General features: G+C 35.7%; 1 protein-coding gene across 4 annotated transcripts in view; it reads left to right on the forward strand.

Moving 5' to 3' along the window:
* Window positions 1-18,210, forward strand: part of WDR19 (WD repeat domain 19) — a 92,396-nt gene that overhangs the window by 26,342 nt on the left and 47,844 nt on the right. For 3 of the 4 annotated variants that reach the window (XM_058546897.1, XM_058546895.1, XM_058546894.1), the window contains 7 exons: window positions 300-370; window positions 835-1,007; window positions 1,100-1,214; window positions 2,104-2,210; window positions 2,953-3,075; window positions 13,734-13,883; window positions 18,035-18,182. In XM_058546897.1, the coding sequence (XP_058402880.1) occupies window positions 300-370; window positions 835-1,007; window positions 1,100-1,214; window positions 2,104-2,210; window positions 2,953-3,075; window positions 13,734-13,883; window positions 18,035-18,182 (887 nt within the window). The remainder of the gene's footprint in view (window positions 1-299; window positions 371-834; window positions 1,008-1,099; window positions 1,215-2,103; window positions 2,211-2,952; window positions 3,076-13,733; window positions 13,884-18,034; window positions 18,183-18,210) is intronic. The other variant, XM_058546893.1, reaches the window with a different exon arrangement.

Below are 18,210 nucleotides of genomic sequence, written 5' to 3' on the forward strand. Positions count from 1 at the left end.
TCAGGAGTGATTTTTCCTACTCAAACTTTTCTTCAGGACAACTTAAACCTCCTTGTTCCTGAAGCTATAGATCAGAGAATTAAACTGGGCACAACTCCCCCACCCCCAAAAAAATTTTAAAGGTAAATATAATTAAATATAGAAATTCTAATAATTTCTTACCTTAACCCAATAGATCGTCCTGTATATCCCTTTTTTGGAGAACACTGACCTGTTCCATAGATTATAATTTTTTGTGAACTAAAACAATTTTACTTAATGTTCATATTTAAAATTTTTTATTTTTTTTTATTTTTCAGCATTAAAATCCATGACTTGGCAGAATTAAAAGACATGTATGCTATAATTAACCTGGATGATGAAAATAAAGGTACTGATTTTTCTGAAGCAGATTGACATTTTACCATTGCAATTACAGAGTAATGAGTTTGTTATTGTATGATTTGCTTTCGTTGTAGGAGGAATAAAATTAACACCCTTCACTAGAGCTCCCTGGAATAGCCTCCTTATTATAGTAATTATGTTGAGTTATACTCCTTGACTAGAAGGATATAAGTCCACTTTCATCCAAAAATTTATAGTGAGTTTTATCCCAATTCCAGTTCTAAAATCTAAATTCTCACATACTTTCCCTGTGAACCAGTATTGAAGGAGTCAGTGCTCACATTCATATGCCAATCCTGGGTGAATTTCCTAGTCTAAATCAGGACCATTTAAATTATTAAAGAAAACATTTGAAGATCTTTATGCTTCTAGTAGCTTAAGTGAAAATATTTTCTTGTTTGCCTGCACCAGTACATTTGTTTTTGAATAATCTTTTGTCGCTTATTTCAGGGTTGGGCACCTTGTCCTGGACAGATGATGGCCAGTTGCTGGCATTGTCAACCCAAAGGGGCTCACTGCATGTTTTCCTGACCAAGCTTCCAATACTCGGGGATGCCTGCAGCACAAGGATTGCATACCTCACCTCCCTCCTTGAAGTCACCGTAGCCAACCCTGTTGAAGGAGTATGAAAATGGTGTTATTTTTATTTTATTTATTAACAAAATCAAAACAGTTTTAGCAGTTGATTTACTACTGTTACTTTTCTGTATTATAGGAACTACCAATCACAGTTTCTGTTGACGTGGAACCCAACTTTGTAGCAGTAGGACTTTATCATCTGGCTGTGGGAATGAATAACCGAGCTTGGTTTTATGTCCTTGGAGAGAATGGCAAGTCTAAATCCAGTTGTTGTTTTCTTATCTGACTTAGAATTTCTGTTATTATTTGGGAAGCACTGAAAGTTTCTTTTAAGACCAAGTCTTTCACTCTTGTTTCTTTAGACGTCTCTTTCTTAGCTTAAATGGTTTTGTGAATCCTCTAAAAAATTTGAATAATTTTTGGAAAGGTTTTATTCTTTACCTTTGTAGTGAAGACAGCATAGCATAGTGGGCAGAGTATGACCTTTAGAATTAGGCCCTGAATTCAGATTCCCATTCTGCCTCTCTTAGCTGCATATAGATAAATTCTTTACCCCTCTGAGCCTCGGTTTGCTCATCTGGAAAATGAGGATTCTTCTACTGGTAAGGGATCATGAGAAAAATTAAATGAAATAAAGTATGTGATCTACTGTTACACGATGACTTTCTTAGGCACTTCTCCAGCTGGTAGGTACTTAATAAACGTTGGTTTTCTCCCCCCTTTTATTCTTTGAATAATGATCATTTAGCATCTGAAGGGAGCCTTGGTTTTTTTTCTTACCCTCCCTCCTGTCTCCACCCCTTTCCCACTGGAGGTCAGATACCCCTCAGGAATAGAGCAAGCCTGAGAATTATCCTCAGATAGAGTACACCATTAAGAGTAAACCATTATTGTCACTAAGGTTTAATTTTTGGTTGTTTTCCATGTGATTTTATTTTCTATTATTCTGTTTCGTGTGAACAATTATGGAATTCCTGAAGGCAAATTTATGTGACAACTAAGATTTTCTTTAGAATGAGTAGTATAAAAATTTTAAGTTCAGAATATCCTTGCAAAGTCATACATTTAAAAATTATTTTGCAAATCTTTATATAAGATAAATTAATCTATATTTTAATTGTTTTGTTTAAATTGCTACAGCTGTGAAAAAATTGAAAGATGTGGAATATCTAGGGACAGTAGCCAGTGTTTGCCTTCATTCCGACTATGCTGCTGCTCTTTTTGAAGGCAAAGTCCAGTTACATTTGGTAAGTATAATTTTGATGTCCTGGAGGCCTGCTCAATTAAGTGATGACGATAAACAGCCTAATGTCTGATTGTCAAGAACTATGATTATCAGGAACCAACTATGTACAAACTAACTAGAAAGCCAGGTATGGATAAAGTTTAACAAAACTCTTTCCCTTCTGTGTGAGATGTTCAATTAACTTTCTAGTCTGTTCCCCAGAAACCTGACAAAGTATCCACTGTGCTACTCACAACAGTGCTTATGGTAAAAATGACCCTGTTGTTAATTTGCATTATAAGGAACTATAAATTAACTATAAAAACCTGATGGGAATGCCATACCTCTGGGCTTCCTGGAATGCACTGACTCTTGTATTTGGGCATGTCGCTTGTCGGAAATCCTCAAAACTATGCCTATTAAGTTGTTCAAAAAATATTAGCGCCTGGAAGATGGGACTTCTAAACCAGGGCATCTCTCATTTCTATTTCTTGACTCTTTGCATCTGTGAAGCCAAAGAAATTAGCTACTAGACAGCTGCAGAGCCTGCTGTGAAGACTATTACCACTAAAGAGGGGTGTCTAATGCTGCCCTGCTAGCAAGCTATGGTTCCTGCCTGATATCTTTCTGAGTAAACTGGTCTGTGGTAGTCTGGTGAGTCTGAATGTTTAATTGAACAAAAGAAAAGGACCATCTCTACCCTCTAGATATTGCAAACCAGGTTTACTCAAATATATGAGCCATTATTATTCTTTATGTTTTAGATAGAAAGTGAAATCTTGGATGCTCAAGAAGAACGTGAGACTCGACTTTTCCCAGCAGTGGATGATAAGTGCCGTATTCTGTGTCATGCCTTAACTAGTGATTTCCTCATCTATGGTACAGATGTAAGTATGTCTTCTTTAATACATAACATGGAGAATTGCTAATTTTTACTTTGTAATATAAGGTATTTTTATATATTTATATATAATTATATAAATCTATTAAATATATTGCATGTCACACAAATATAATATTTATAATTATATAATATAAAGATATAAAAATATATACTTATGTAGAGCACATAGGTAGCTTGATTTGCTAGTATCAAGCGCTTTTGCGATTATAAGCCATTTTGATGGCATAGTGAAAAGGGCAGACTTTGGAGTCTAGAAAACTGAGTTCAAATACCAGGCTCAAGTACCAGTTCTATGACTTGCTATCTGCTACTTAACTCCTCCAAGCCTCATTTTCCTTATCTAGGTACCTTAAGGATTTAATTTGTTGGTGAACATAAGAGACCTCATTCAATTTATACCTCCAGTACCTACATTTAATAGGCATTTAATAAATATTAAAATTAATTGAATATTAAGAATCCTACTTCAGTTTGTTGGTCTTTGAGTCATCAGTACCCTAAAGGTCTGAATATTACATTAGCCACATGGACATAAAATATAGTTACAGTAATAGCATCTTGTAAAATGTTTTCAACGGTTTTTCAAATCATATCATACCTGTTATCTGGTTCAGTCTCTAACAGAATTCAGTCAAGTTGGTAGAAAAGGCATTGCTTTCCACATTAGAAAAACAATTATTCAGTGTTTCAAAGGTTTCATTTTCTCACATTAAATTGTTTTTTAAAAAGAGCGTGTTTTAAAACATGGCTATTGCCATAAGAGAGACATTTTTAAAATTTAAATTTAACCTAAAATAATCAGTCTTTGTGCTATTATAGGTAGGTCTCGTGTGTCAGGTAAAGCAGTAAGTGATACGGTAAATAATACTAAATATAATACATTTGTGTGACACATAGTTTATAAAGCCCTGATCTCACTTATTTTATCTCATTAGCTCTATAAAATAAGCAGGGAAGTTTTAAAGATGAAGACATTGAAGCCTGAGAAGTTAGTAAGTTTATGGCAGAGGTGGAACTCGAATACGATTTCCTGATGGAAAATCCGCTCTTTCCACTATGCCACACAGCATTTTGAAATAAGAATTCACCGTGTAGTAGTCTACCAGCAAAGCAGCATTTATCTCTATCTCATTCTCTTTTTTTTATTGAGGTATAATTGACATATAACAGTATATTATCTTCAAGTATACAGCTTGATTCAATATTTCGGTGATGATTCAATATTTGTATATATAGAAAAATTATCAGTATGATAAATTTAGTTGACATCTGTCTCCATATATGGTTACAAATTTTTTTTTCTTGTGATGTGTCTCATTCTTGAGTGATTCTGAAAATATTGGGGTTTTTTAGCAGCTTTATTGAAGTGTAATTGTTACACAATAAACTGCACTATTTAAAGTCTACAATTTGATAAGTTTTGACATATGTATACACCTGTGAGACACCATCAACTCAATCAAAATAGTGACCATATCCATCACCCCCAAAAGTTTTCTCATGTCTATTTATGATTCCTCCTTCCCATCTCTCCCCACTGAGCTTTCTGTCACTATAAATGAGTTTGTATTTTCTAGAGTTTTATATAAATGGAATCAGATAGTATGTACTCCTTTTTTTCTGGCTTCAGTATAATTACTTTCAGATTCATCACTGTTGTTGTACATATCGATACTTCATTCCTTTTTCTTGCTGAATAGTATTCCATTGTATGCATAAATCATAATTTGCTTATCCACAAACCTATGGATGGACATTGGGGTTGTTTCCAGTTTGGGATATTTACCAATAAAGCTTCTGTAATTATTTGTGTTCAAGTCTTTGTATGGACATATGCTATCTTTTCTCTTGGATAAATACCTCGAAGTGGAATGACTACATCAAATGGCATGTGTATGTTTAACTTTTTAAGAAATTGAAAAACTGTTCTCTAAATTAGTTGTACCACTTTACATTCCCATCAACAGAGTGTGGGCGTTCCAATTCCTCTACATCCTCACCAACACTTGGTATGGTCAATCCTTTTAATTTTAGCCATTCTAATAAGTATGTAGTGATATCTCATTGTGATTTAATTTGCATTTTCCTAATGGACTAATGATGTGAAGCATCTTTTCATTATGCTTATTTGCTGTCTGTATATCTTTGATGAAGTGTTCAATTTTTTTTTACCATTTGTTAACTGAGTTTGGTTTTCTTATTATTGAGTTTTGAGAGTTCTTTATATATTCTGGTTCAAGTCCTTTATCAGATATATGCTTTGCAAGTATTTTCTCCCAGTGCGTGGATTGTCTTTTCAACAGTATCTTTCAAAGAGGAGAAATTTTTTATTTTGATTAAGTCCAATTTATTCTTTTGTAGGTCATGCTTTTGGTGTCATATCTAAGAAATTTTTACCTAACCAAAGGTCACAAAGTTTTCTCTATGTTTTCTTCTAGAAGTTTTATAGTTTCATGTTTTACATTTAGGTTTGTGATCCATTTTGAGTTAATTTTTGTTTATGCTGTGAGGTATGGATTGAAGTTCTTTTTTTTTTTTTTTTTTGGTGAGGAAGATTAGTCCTGAGCTAACATCTGTTGCCAATCCTCCTCTTTTTGCTGAAGAAGACTGGCCCTGGGCTAACATCTGTGTCCATCTTCCTCTACTTTATATGTGGGACGACTGCCACAGCAGGGCCTGATAAGTGGTACATAGGTCCATGCCCGGGATCCAAACCTGCAAACCCCAGGCTGCCGAAGCAGAGCGTGCAAACTTAACCACTGCACCACCAGGCCAGCCCCTCAAAGTTCATTTTTTTGCATATAAATATCTAATTGTTCTAGTACCATTTGTTGAAAAAACTATCCTTCCTCCACTGAATTGCCATTGTACTTTAGTCAAAAATCAATTGTCCATAAATGTGTGGATCTTTTTCTGGATTCTCTGTTCATTCCATTGATATATTTGTCTATCTTTATACCAATGTCACACTATTTTGAGTAGCTTTATAACAAGCCTTGAAATCAGGTAGTGTTAGCTCTCTAACTTTGTGTTTCTTTTTCAAAGTTGTTTGGGCTATTCTCAGTCCTTTGCATTCTCATTTGAATTTTACAATAAGGTTGTCAATTTTTATAAAATGCCTGCTGGGATTTTTATTGAGATCATGTCGAACTTAAAGATCAATTGGCATCTTAACAATATTGAGTCTTCCCACCCAGGAACAAGGTATATATCCCCATTTATTTAGGTTTTCTTTAATTTCTCACGCCAGTGCTTTTGAGTTTTCTTTGTACAAGTCTTTCACATCTTTTGTCTGATTTATAGCTAAGCATTTCATATTTTTTATACTATTGTACATGGTATTGCTTTTTAATTTCAATTTCTGATTATTCATATGTAGCATATAGAAATGCACTTGATTTTTGTATATTAATCTTGTATACAGCAACCTAACTAAACTCACTTATTAGTTCTAATGGCTTTCTTGTAGATCCCATTGGATTTTCTATATAGATGATAATGTCATCTGTGAATAAAGATAGTTTTACTTCTTCCTTCTCAATCTGATGCCTTTTATTCCAATACATTGTTGAATTGGGCGTGGTGAGAGTCAGTATCTTTATTTTGTTTTTGACCATTAAGTATGGTGTTAGCTGTAGATCTCTTACAGATGCCTGTTATCAAGTTGAAGAAGTTCCCTTCTATTCCTAGTTTGCTGAGAATTTTTATGGATGTTGGATTTTATCACACGCTTTTTCTCCATCTATTGAAATGATCACATGGGTTTTTTTTTTTAGTTTATTTATAATTTGTGAATTATATTGATTAATTTTCAAATGTTAAGCCAACCCAGCATTCCTGGGATAACCCCCACTTGATCATTGTGTATTCTCCTTTTTGTACATTGTTGAATTCATTTTCTAAAATTTGATTATAATCTTTATATCTGTGTTTATGAGGGATGTTGGTCCTATAATGACTTTGTCTCATTTTAGTATCAGAGTATTGCGGGCCTCATAGAATGAGTTAGTCATCTTCAATTTTCTGGAAGAGTTGATTAGAAATAGTATTAGTTTTTTCCTTAAATGTTTGATAAGCCCACCAGTGAGGGCTAAGCAGCAGTTCCGTGGTACCTGCTAGCTTGGCTTGTTGCACTTCCTTAGATTCAGCCAGTAAGGAGAAAACAGACCGAAATGGATGTAGACAGCAAAGGCAAGATCAGCATGATATCAGTTCCCTACATCCCTAGCCCCACAGGATGACACCAAACTGGAGGAGCCAGATGCCCCTCTGGGCTATGGGTCACTATATTGTGGAGGACAGCCAAGCAGTTTATGCTTTGTAGCTATAGCCTAAGGAAGGTGAACTGTATAGTCTCATGCATCGTTGGAACTAGGGAAGCTGCTGAGAAACTGCTTCATGGAAAGCCTCCCTCAAGATAGAGAGGTGGAGGAGAAATGACTTTGTGACAGTTTTTCACCCGACTGCCTATCTTACCATGTTCCTGGGAAGATTACAGAGCATTCTGTCAAGACGTGGGTCAGACTACAGTTGAGCCTTGTCTAGGTGGCCTGTGTGGAGACTGCAAGGTAGCCAGGGTGCCATGGTAGAGTTGTTCTACGAAGCCATCTGGGCCTGGATTTTTCTTTATGGGAAGATTTTAAACTACAAATTCAATTACTTTAATAGATATCAAGCTATTGGGGTTATCTGTTTTCTTCATGAGTGAGCTTTGGTAGTTTGTGTTTTTCAAGATATTGGTCTCTTCATCTAAGATATCAAATGTATAGGCATAAAATTATTCATAATATTCCTTATTATCCTTTTAGTATTGGTAGAATCTCTGATAATGTCACCTACCTATTTATGATTTTGGTAATTTGTGACTTTTTTTCCTTATTGGTCTGCCTAGAAGTTTGTCAGTTTTGTTGGTCTTTTCAAAGAACCAGCTTTTTGTTTCATTGATTTTTCTCTGTTTTCTATTTTCTGTTTTATTGATTTCTACTCTGATCTTTATTTCCTTTCTACTGCTTATTTTGGCTTTAATTTGTTGCTCTTTTTCTAGTTTCTTAAGATGAAAGCTGAGTTCATTGAGCTGAGACCATTCTTATTTTCTAATAGACTCCTTCAGTGCTAGAACTTTTCCTCTAAGTACTGCCTTAACAGCATCCCACAAATCCTGATGTGTTGTGTTTTCATTTTTATTCAGTTCAAAATACTTTATAATTTCCCTTTTAATTTCTTCTTTGACCCATTGGTTATTTAGAAGTCTGCTGTTTAGTTTCCAAATGATTGAGATTTTACAGAGATTTTTCTATTACTGATTTCTGATTTAATTCTGTTGTGGTTAGTGAACATAGTTTGTATGACTTAAATCCTTTTAAATTTGTGAGACTTATTTTATGGTACAGAATATGATCTATCTTGGTAAATGTTCTTTTGTACTTAGAAAAAATGTGTATCGTGTTCTAGACTGTCAATTAGATCAAGTTGGTTGATAATATTCAAGACTTCTATATTCTTTCTAACTTTATATATACTTGTTCTATCAATTATTGAGAAAAGGGTATTGAAAACTCAGATTACAAATGTGGATTTGTCTGTTTCTCTTTGCAGTTCTATTGGTGTTTTGCTTTATGTATATTGAAGCTCTGTTATTAGGTGCATAACCATTTAGGATTATTATGTTCTCTTGATAAGTTAGCCCCTTTATCATTTTGAAATGACCCTTTTTAATCCCTGGTAATAGTCTTTGCTCTGAAATCTATTTTGTCTGATATTAATATGGACATTCCAGTGTTCTAGCATGTTATCATAGTATATCTTTTTTCATTCTTTTATTTTTAGCCTATTTGTGTCTTTATACATAAAATATTTTTCTTATAAGCAGCATATAATTGGATATCACCATCTGACAATCTCTCTGCCTTTTAATTGTGGATCTTTAGATTTTTGAATTTAATGAGATTATCTGTATGTTTAGTTTGAGTCTATCATCTTGCTGTTTGTTTTCTGTTTGTCCCATTTGTTCTTTGTTGCCTTTTTCCATTTCTATTGCCTTCTTTTGGATTGTGTATTTTTTATTATTTGATTTTATCTCATTTGTTAACTTATTAGCTACAACTCTTTGTTATTTTAGTGGTTGTTTTAGGTTTTGTAGTATATATCTTTAACTTATCACTGGCTACCTTCAAGTGATATTATACCACTTAAGCTATAGTGAATAGTATATGTCCATTTATTAGAATAGTATATGTCCATTTCTTCCCTCCTAACCTTAGTGCTATTGTTATTGTACATTTTACTTTTACAGACGTTATAAACCCCGTAATACCTTGGCATTAGCTTTGTTTAAACAATCAATTATCTTTTAAAGAGATTTAAATAATAAAAAATATATATTTATCTATATAGTTACCATTTCGGGTACTCTTCATCATGTTCTGTAGATCCATAGTTCCATCTGGTATCATTTTTCTTCTGCTAAAGGACTTCCTTTATTATTACTTGTAGCGCTCGTCTGCTGGTGATGAACTCTTTAGCGTTTGTGTCTGAAAACATCTTTATTTCATCTTCATTTTTGAAAGATATTTTTGCTAGATTTAGAATTCTAGGCTAAAAGTTTTTTTTCTTTCTTTTTTCATCTTTGCTTTTAAAGATGTTTCTGCACTGTCTTCTTGCTTGCATTTGTTTCCAGTGAGAAATCTGTCATCCATACCTTTCTTATTCTGTGTGTAATCTGCCTTTTTCCTCTGGCTGCTTTTAAGATTTTATCTTCATCACTGGTTTTGAACAAATTGATTGTGCCGTGTCTTGATGTAGTTTTCTTCATGTTCCTTGTGCTTGGGGTTGTTGAGCTTCTTGAATCCAGGGGTTTGTAGTTTGAATCAAATTTGAAACATTTTCAGCCATTATGTCTCCAAAAATTTTTTCTCTCTCTTCTTGCTCCCCAATTTTGGAAACTCCAATTACGCATATATTACACCACTTTGTTATCCCATAGTTGATGCTCTTTAAATTTTTTTGTTAAATTTCTTTGTTTCATTTTGGGTAATTTCTACTGCTGTATTTCAAGGTCACTAGTCTTTTTTTCTGTAATGCCTAATCTGCCATTAATCTCATCCAATGTATTTTTCATTTCAGACATGGTAGTTTTCACCTGCAGAAGATCTGTTTGGGGCTGTTTTGTGTCTTCCATGTCTCCACTTAATTTTTTAAACATATGAAATACAGTTATAATAACTGTTTTAATGATCTTGTCTGATAATTCTAATATCTGGGTCAGTTCTGGGTCACATTTGATTGATTAATTATTCTCCTCGTTATGGGTCATGTTTTCCTACTTCTTTGTATACTTGGTAATTTTACCTTTTGGGGTGCTGGATGTTTTTGTATTCCTAAAAATATCCTTGAGCTTTGTTCTGGGATGCAGTTAATTTACTTGGAAACGGTTTGACCCTTTTGAATCTTGCTTTTATGACTTGTTAGGCAGATGTGAAACACTGCTTAGTCTACAGCTAATTATTTTCCACTTCTGAGGCGAGTATGTCAAGCACTTCCTAGTCTACAGCTAATTATTTCCCACTTCCTGAGTATGCTACCCAGTGCCCTATGAATTGTGAGTTTTTCCGCTCTGGTTATTGGGAACAGTCACTGTTCCCAGTCCTGGGTGAGTGTCATCACTGTTCCCTCTAATCCTTTTGGATGGTTCTTTCCCTGGCCTCGGCAGGTTTCTTGTATGTGTGCAGTGATCAGTGCTCTATTGAAGACTCAAGGTGGACCCTCTGAAGATCTCCAGGGTTCTCTCTCTGTGCAGCTTTCTCCTCTCTGGTACTCTGCCCCGCAGAATCCAGCCACCTTGTTCTCCCCAGACTCTCAGCTCTGTCTCCTCAACTCAGGGAGTCATGCTCTGCCTGCGTTCCCCGCCCTTTGCTGTGGCTTGAAAACTCTCTCAAGGGAAAAACTGGAGCAATTATAGGGTGTACCTTGTTTGTTTCCCATCTCTCAGAGACTCTTGTCCTCTGTTGCCTTATTCCAACATCTTGAAAACCGTTTTTTCATGTGCTTTGTCTGTTACTTGTGGTTGTTTTGGGTGGGAAAGTTAAATCTAGTCTGTTACTCCATCTTCGCCTGAATAGAAATCCAAGATGTTATCATGTGTTTTTATTTTAATTAAACTTTTTATTTTTGAGATCATTTTAGATTCACATGCAGTTGTAAGAAACAATACAGGGAGATCCTGTATACCCTTTTCCTAGTTTCCCCCAATGCTAACATTGTATTGTATATCACAACCAGGATATTGACATTATAGTCAAGATACAGAACAATTCTATCACCACAAGGATCCTTTATGTTGCTGTTTTATACCCACACCCACTTCCCTCCTGCCCCCACCCCATCCTTAATCCCAGGAAACAAATAATCTGTTCTCCATTTCTATAATTCTGTCATTTCAATAATGTTATATAAATGGAATCATACAGTATGTAACCTTTTGGGGTTGGCTTTTTTCACTCAGCATAATTCTCTGGATATTTATCTGAGTTATTGTGTGTATTAATAGGTTGTTCCTTTTTATTGTTGAGTAGTATTCTGTGATGTGGATATACCAGTTTGTTTAAGCATTCGCCCATTAAAGGGCATCGGGATTGTTTCCAGTTTTTGACTATTACAGATGAAGCTTCTATGGACATTCAGCTACAGGTTTTTGTGTAAACGTTAAGTTTTCATTTCTCTGTAATAAATACCCGGGAGTAGATGTGTAGATCCCACTTCACATCCACTGTGATGGCAGTAACCAAAAAGTCAGATAATAACAAGTGTTGGTGAGGATGTAGAGAAATCAGAACCCTTATACACCGCTGATGGGAATGTAAAATGGTACAGCTGCTTGGGAAAACAGCCCGGCAGTTCTTTAAAAGGTTAAACATAGAGTTACCATATGTCCCGGGAATTCTACTGCTGGGTATACCCTAGAGAAATGAAAATATATGTCCACACAAAAACTTGTACGTGAGTGTTCACAGCAACATTATAATAGCAAAAGGTGGAAACACACAAATGTCCATCAACTGAGGAATGGATAAATAACATATGGTATATCTATATAATGGAATATTATTTGGCAATAAAAAGGAATAATATACTGATACATACTACAACATAGATGAACCTTGAAAACATTATGTTAAGTGAAAGAAGGTAGTCACAAAAGACTACATATTGTATGATTCTATTTATATGAAATGTCCAGAATAGTCAAATCTATAGAGACAGACTGGGGGCTTGAGGGAAATGGGAAATGACTACTAAATGGGTCTTCTTTTTGAGGTGATAAAATATTTTAAAATTGATTGTGATCAAGTGTTATACAACTCTATTAATATACTAAAAACCATGGAGTTGTACATTTTAAGTGGGTGAATTGTATGTATGTGAGTGATATCTCAATAGGCTATTATTAAAAAATAAAAGTACAGGCCTCTTTATCCGTTAGACATATCTGTGTGGGTCTATTTCTGACTTTTCTGTTCTATTCCAGTGATCTGTGTGTCTATCCCTCCATCAGTACTACACAGTCTTGGTTATTGTAGCTATTTAAAAAAGTCTGGGGGCCGGCCCGGTGGCGCAAGTGGTTGGGTGCGCGCGCTGCGCTGTGGCGGCCCGGGGTTCGCTGGTTCGGATCCCGGGCGCGCACCGACGCACTGCTTTGGCGAGCCATGCTGTGGCGGCGACCCATATAAAGTGGAGGAGGATGGGCACGGATGTTAGCCCAGGGCCGTCTTCCTCGGCCAAAAAAAAGAGGAGGATTGGCAGATGTTAGCACAGGGCTGATCTCCTCACAAAAAAAAAAAAAAAAAAAAAAAAAGTCTGGAAATTGAATAGACTTAATTTTCCCACTTTATTCTTTCTTTTTTTAAATCATTTTTAGCTATTCTAGTTCATTATTTTGTATAAATTTTAGAATAATCTTGTCTGTATCTACAAAAAATTTTGTTGAGATTTTTGTTGGAATTATATTAAACCTGTATATCAGTTGGGGAGAATTAACATGTTTACTATCATGCCAATCCATGAACACAGAATACCTCTCCATTTATTTAGATCTTCTTTGATTCTTTCATCAGTATTTTGTAGTTTTCAACGTCCAAGTCCTCTGCATGTTTTGTTAAATTTACACCTAAGTATTTCATTTTTTTGAGTGATTATAAATGCTATTATATTTTTAAATTTTGGTGTCTACATGTTCACTGCTAATATATAGAAATACAATTGATTGTATCAGGTGTTTTTTTGTTTTCATTTTAAACTTAATTTTCTAATTTATCTATTAACAGCAAAAATATTTAAAATAACATGATTCGAAAGTTATTCTTAAACAATAAGGGTATTTCCTGCAAGTGGAAAAATCTGAACATCAATTAAGCTTTAATATCTAAGAATATTAGAATTAATAGACCGTTGAATCACATGTACATTCTCATTTTATGTATTTTCTTGGGTCTGTACCTTGCATGTATAGTAAACGTTCTTAGACTCTTCCTTCATCATAAATATGACATTTTCTCTTTTCGGATTAGGAAGTAGGCTTAACATGAATGCTGAAAGTCACTATTTTGTTGACAACCTTTTATATTTCTGTGACTGAATTTTTTTTAGACTGGTGTCATTCAGCATTTCTACATTGAAGATTGGCAGTTCGTTAATGATTATCGACATCCTGTCAGTGTGAAAAAGATTTTTCCTGACCCAAATGGGACCAGATTAGTTTTCATTGATGAAAAAAGTGATGGATTTGTCTACTGTCCAGTAAGTCTAGAAAAGTTTGTAAATGCTTCTTTTTAAAAAATGCAACCTATGAAGAAAAATCTTTTTAAAATATGTTTCATATATAAAATCCTCTTAAACAGTGCCAAGGATTATAGTACTTTGTTATCATGTTTGTGATCCATTTTCATGACTATTTATGTCAAGAAAACTTTTTCCATTATTCTGCAATTTTTTTTACTGTCAGCCCCACAGAGGTTTTTTAATGGAAAAAACAGGTATTATATTCTGTACCACTTTTAACCTTATTTACTGCACAGTATTACAGGGTATCTTCATGTACATGACTTTTGTCTCCAGATATGCAGTAAGCTTCAGAGGGAAGGGACTACACCCGTCCTTTCTGCCCACCTCGGTTGATAAAGATCCTGAACACAAAGAACGGGTATTTTTATATTAGGTGATTAAAAACAGATGGACCCGTTTTTAGAATCAGTTACTCTAACATTGAAACATCTTTAACTTTTTTAAAAATAGATTTAGAAAAAGGAATTGTGGTGTTTTTACATCATTTATTATACTTGGGTTTTTCATTTATTTTGGATATCCAGTTAATGATTTGGTATGTTCTTGGTCACAGCTCACATAGCCTACAGCTGCTCTTGGACCCATTCTTACTAACTGCTCCCCGGTGTCTGTGCTTAACCATTAGCAAAGACAATTCAATGAGGACAGCTTTCCCCTCACCGTACACTTCCCTAGATACTAAGACTTCCTTCCGTTTCTCTCCCTCTCTCTCTTCTTCCTCTTGTCCTTTCATTTCTTTCTCTTCCTTTCATTTTTTTCTTTTCTTTCTTTCTTTGACAAATATAAAAAGTTTCCACAAGAGTGCCTCGATTATTTACGCAAAATTCTTAATGTGCTAGTTCTTAACCCATTCCTCTCCCAATCACAAAACAAAAGAAGAAAAATTACATAAGTATAAAGATAACCTTGAGTTCCCTCTACTTAATAAGGAAATTCAGTCTTGTACAGATTTCTGTAACGGGGTATAAGAAGCAGAGCCGCCTTGCTTCCCCTATGTGGGTTCACTGCGGGTGGAAACTGCTGCTTAGACAGGATACACAAGAGGGTCGGAGGGTAAATCAGGGGTCTGACAGGCGTTCAAGTCAGAACTGGGGTCTGACTGCTGGGGAAAGGGCAGAGAGTAAGACCTGCCCTGAACCAGTTGATGCATTTTTCCTTCTCCTTTTAAGGTTTTCCTTTCCTTGATAATTTCTGTTCAAGAGGCTAGTCTGACCTCCCTCCTGGGGTTGGGGCAAGGTTACAGTGCATTGATTTTTCCGTACACGTGATCAGGTACACGGGAGCTGTTCAGCGGCTATTAGTTAAAGCCTTGGCCTCTTTACCTCTTTACTACCCTAAACCCCTCAAGTTCCAGGATTAACTCACTTTTTGCTGCTTATCTCCACACCCTTTTCCAACTCTAACCTGCAGCTCACTTAAGTTTTAAGAAGAAAAACCCTGGTAAAATAAAATCCACACAGAAGAATAACTCTATGAGAGCACAGGCTCTCCCCAACCTAAGATGTGGGTGGGTGTTAGCTTTTATCCAAATTAAGATCTCATCTGTAGGTTAGAATTTTAGGTGGTTGGGTTGGATTTCTGAGGGAAGTGTGGTGCCCATAGGAGTAAATTCCTCTTTTAAGTAATACCCAGTGTTTTCCGTGAGTGAGGCCAGCTTGGCCGGGAAGGGAAAGGAGGGCTTGTGGTGCAGAGCCTTCCCTGCAGCCTTGGACACAAGAGGAGGCTGCGCTAAGGCCCTTGGACTCTTGACCAGAGTGCTGTGCATTTATTGGATTGGAGAGCCCACCCTGTCTTAGTGTGCTACTATTGCAGCTTCATTTACCACTCAACTTCGAAAAATGTGAGAGAAACTTTGCTTCTGTGATGTACATGTATGAAAATATGTAACTATTCAGACTACAACGATTCCTCTTTAAAATTCTTATGTTTACTTACAATTTCCCTTCATATATATCTTTATTCAACCTATTTTTCCTCACTGTGTGAATGGTAAGGAAGTGACTCATGTTGTACATTAGAGTTGGGAGAGCTGACTTTTTTCTTATGTTTGCCCAAATAAAACAACCTCGTACCCCGTCACTCCCTATATGCCCATAAAGGATGACTTGTGTTATGTTATAGGAAGTCCGTAAGCATGTTGCCCTTGAGAGAGGCAGTAGAGTGTAGGAGTTAAGTGCGTGGACTTTAAAGACAGACAGACAGACCTGGATTTAAGGTTTGTCACAATAACAGCTAATATTTCTGTGCTGAGTACTCTCTGCGTATATCAGGAATCTCTTTTAATCCTCACGGCAGCCGCAGAGGTCAATACTCATATTATTGCCATTTTACAGGTGAAGAAACTAAGGCATAGAAAAGATAACTTGTCCAGGGTCACACAGCCAGAAAATGGTATCTGTGGTATGAGCCCAGGGGTCTTCCTCCAGAGTTCTCACGTGGATTGGTTCCCAGGTTCCCCATCTATAAAATGAATACAGCTCTAGTACCTACTTTGTAGGTTGTTGTATAAAAGTTAAATGGGATGATGCACACCAGCTTTTAGTAGAGTGTTTGCCACATAATAAGCACTCAACAAATGGTTACGTTTTAAAAAATATTTTACCACCAGTCTACTGGCACTGGTGTGCTCATCCTTACAAACCAAAAGTCAGTATAACATAGAGGTTAGAAGCGTAGACTGTGGAGCCTGACTGCCTGGCTTAAATCCTGGCTCTTCAACTTATTAGCTGTGTGACTTTGGGCAAATTTACCTGTGCCTCAGTTTCTCCATCTGCAAATGGGCGTGATAATAATACCTGTCTTGTAGAGTGTGAGGTTAGAATTAAATGAGGTTACATATATAAGTAATTAGTACAATACCTGGCAAGCAACACTATCCAATAGAAATATAATTTGAACCACATATATAATTTAATTTTTGTTGTTGTTGTTGTTTTTTTGTGAGGAAGATCAACCCTGAGCTAACATCTGTTGCCAATCTTCCTCTTTTTGCTGAGGAAGATTGGCCCTGGGCTAACATCTGTGCCCATCTTCCTCTACTTTATATGGGAAGCCACCACAGCATGGCTTGACAAGTGGTGCGTCGGTGCGCGCCCGGGATCCGAACCCCAGGCCACCACAGTGGAGTGCGCGCACTTAACTGCTACACCACTAGGCCAGCCCCTAATTTAAAATTTTTATTAGCTATGTTTTTTTTAAAAAGGTGAAATTAATTATAATAATGGATTTAATTTAACCCAATATTATTTCAATATGTAATCAGTAATCAATATAAAAAATTATTAATGAAATGTTTTACTAACATCTTTTTTTGATGCTCTTTGAGATCCAGTGTGTAGTTTACACTTACACACATCTCAATGCAGACTAGATGCGTTTCAATGCTCAGTAGCCATGCGTGGATATTAAATAGCTACTGTATTGGACAGCACAGCTCTATAGTATTAGTTATGATTTGCAGAAATTTTATATTTCATTCTCATTTTGAGAGGAAGATAGATTAGGGAGGAGTCAGGTATTTCTCAGCTCCACCTGCAGGATGTATATAAGCCTGCCTGCCTGAGTTATGGAATATGTGGATTGATTTTTTTAATAGGCTGTATTACTGTAACAGTACATTTTATGTTTGTTGGAATGCATTGTAGAGAAGTTTTTCAAATAAAACATGCATAGTGGAATTTATTTAAATTTCAAATCACATGTGAATTAATTTCTCTTTCTTCTCTAGCTGGAACATTTCTGTTTCCAATATTATGGAAAATCTTCTAGACAGATTGTCCTCATAGTTTAAACTTCCGTCATCTTGAGCAGCTTCAGCTTTCTTTCCTTAACCTGAAGCTTTGTGTCCAGACTTGTAGTTTTTCCTGCAAATTCACTAAATTTTAGGTAAAACCCTTGATTTGCCATGTAACTACAGTTTCTTTTTCAAGCCAGACCTCGTATGGGAATGGGAAAAGAAACTTACTTTCTTATCGTGGTTGGAGTGTTGTTGGCTTGAATATGGGTTGGTAAGGTATGCCAGCTAAGGCTGCAAACAGCTTCTACCACGGCAACTGATAATAATGTATGTGCAGACTCGAGGCAAATCTGTGAATCCTATTTTGCAGGTTAATGATGCTACCTATGAGATTCCAGATTTTTCACCCACCATTAAAGGCGTTCTTTGGGAAAACTGGCCAATGGATAAAGGTGTATTTATTGCTTATGATGATGATAAAGTGTACACATATGTCTTTCACAAGGACACTATACAAGGTACTTAATCACTTTTTTGTACATTTGT

This window comes from Diceros bicornis, chromosome 8 (genome assembly GCF_020826845.1).
Source record: "Diceros bicornis minor isolate mBicDic1 chromosome 8, mDicBic1.mat.cur, whole genome shotgun sequence".
Taxonomy (NCBI): Eukaryota; Metazoa; Chordata; class Mammalia; order Perissodactyla; family Rhinocerotidae; genus Diceros; species Diceros bicornis.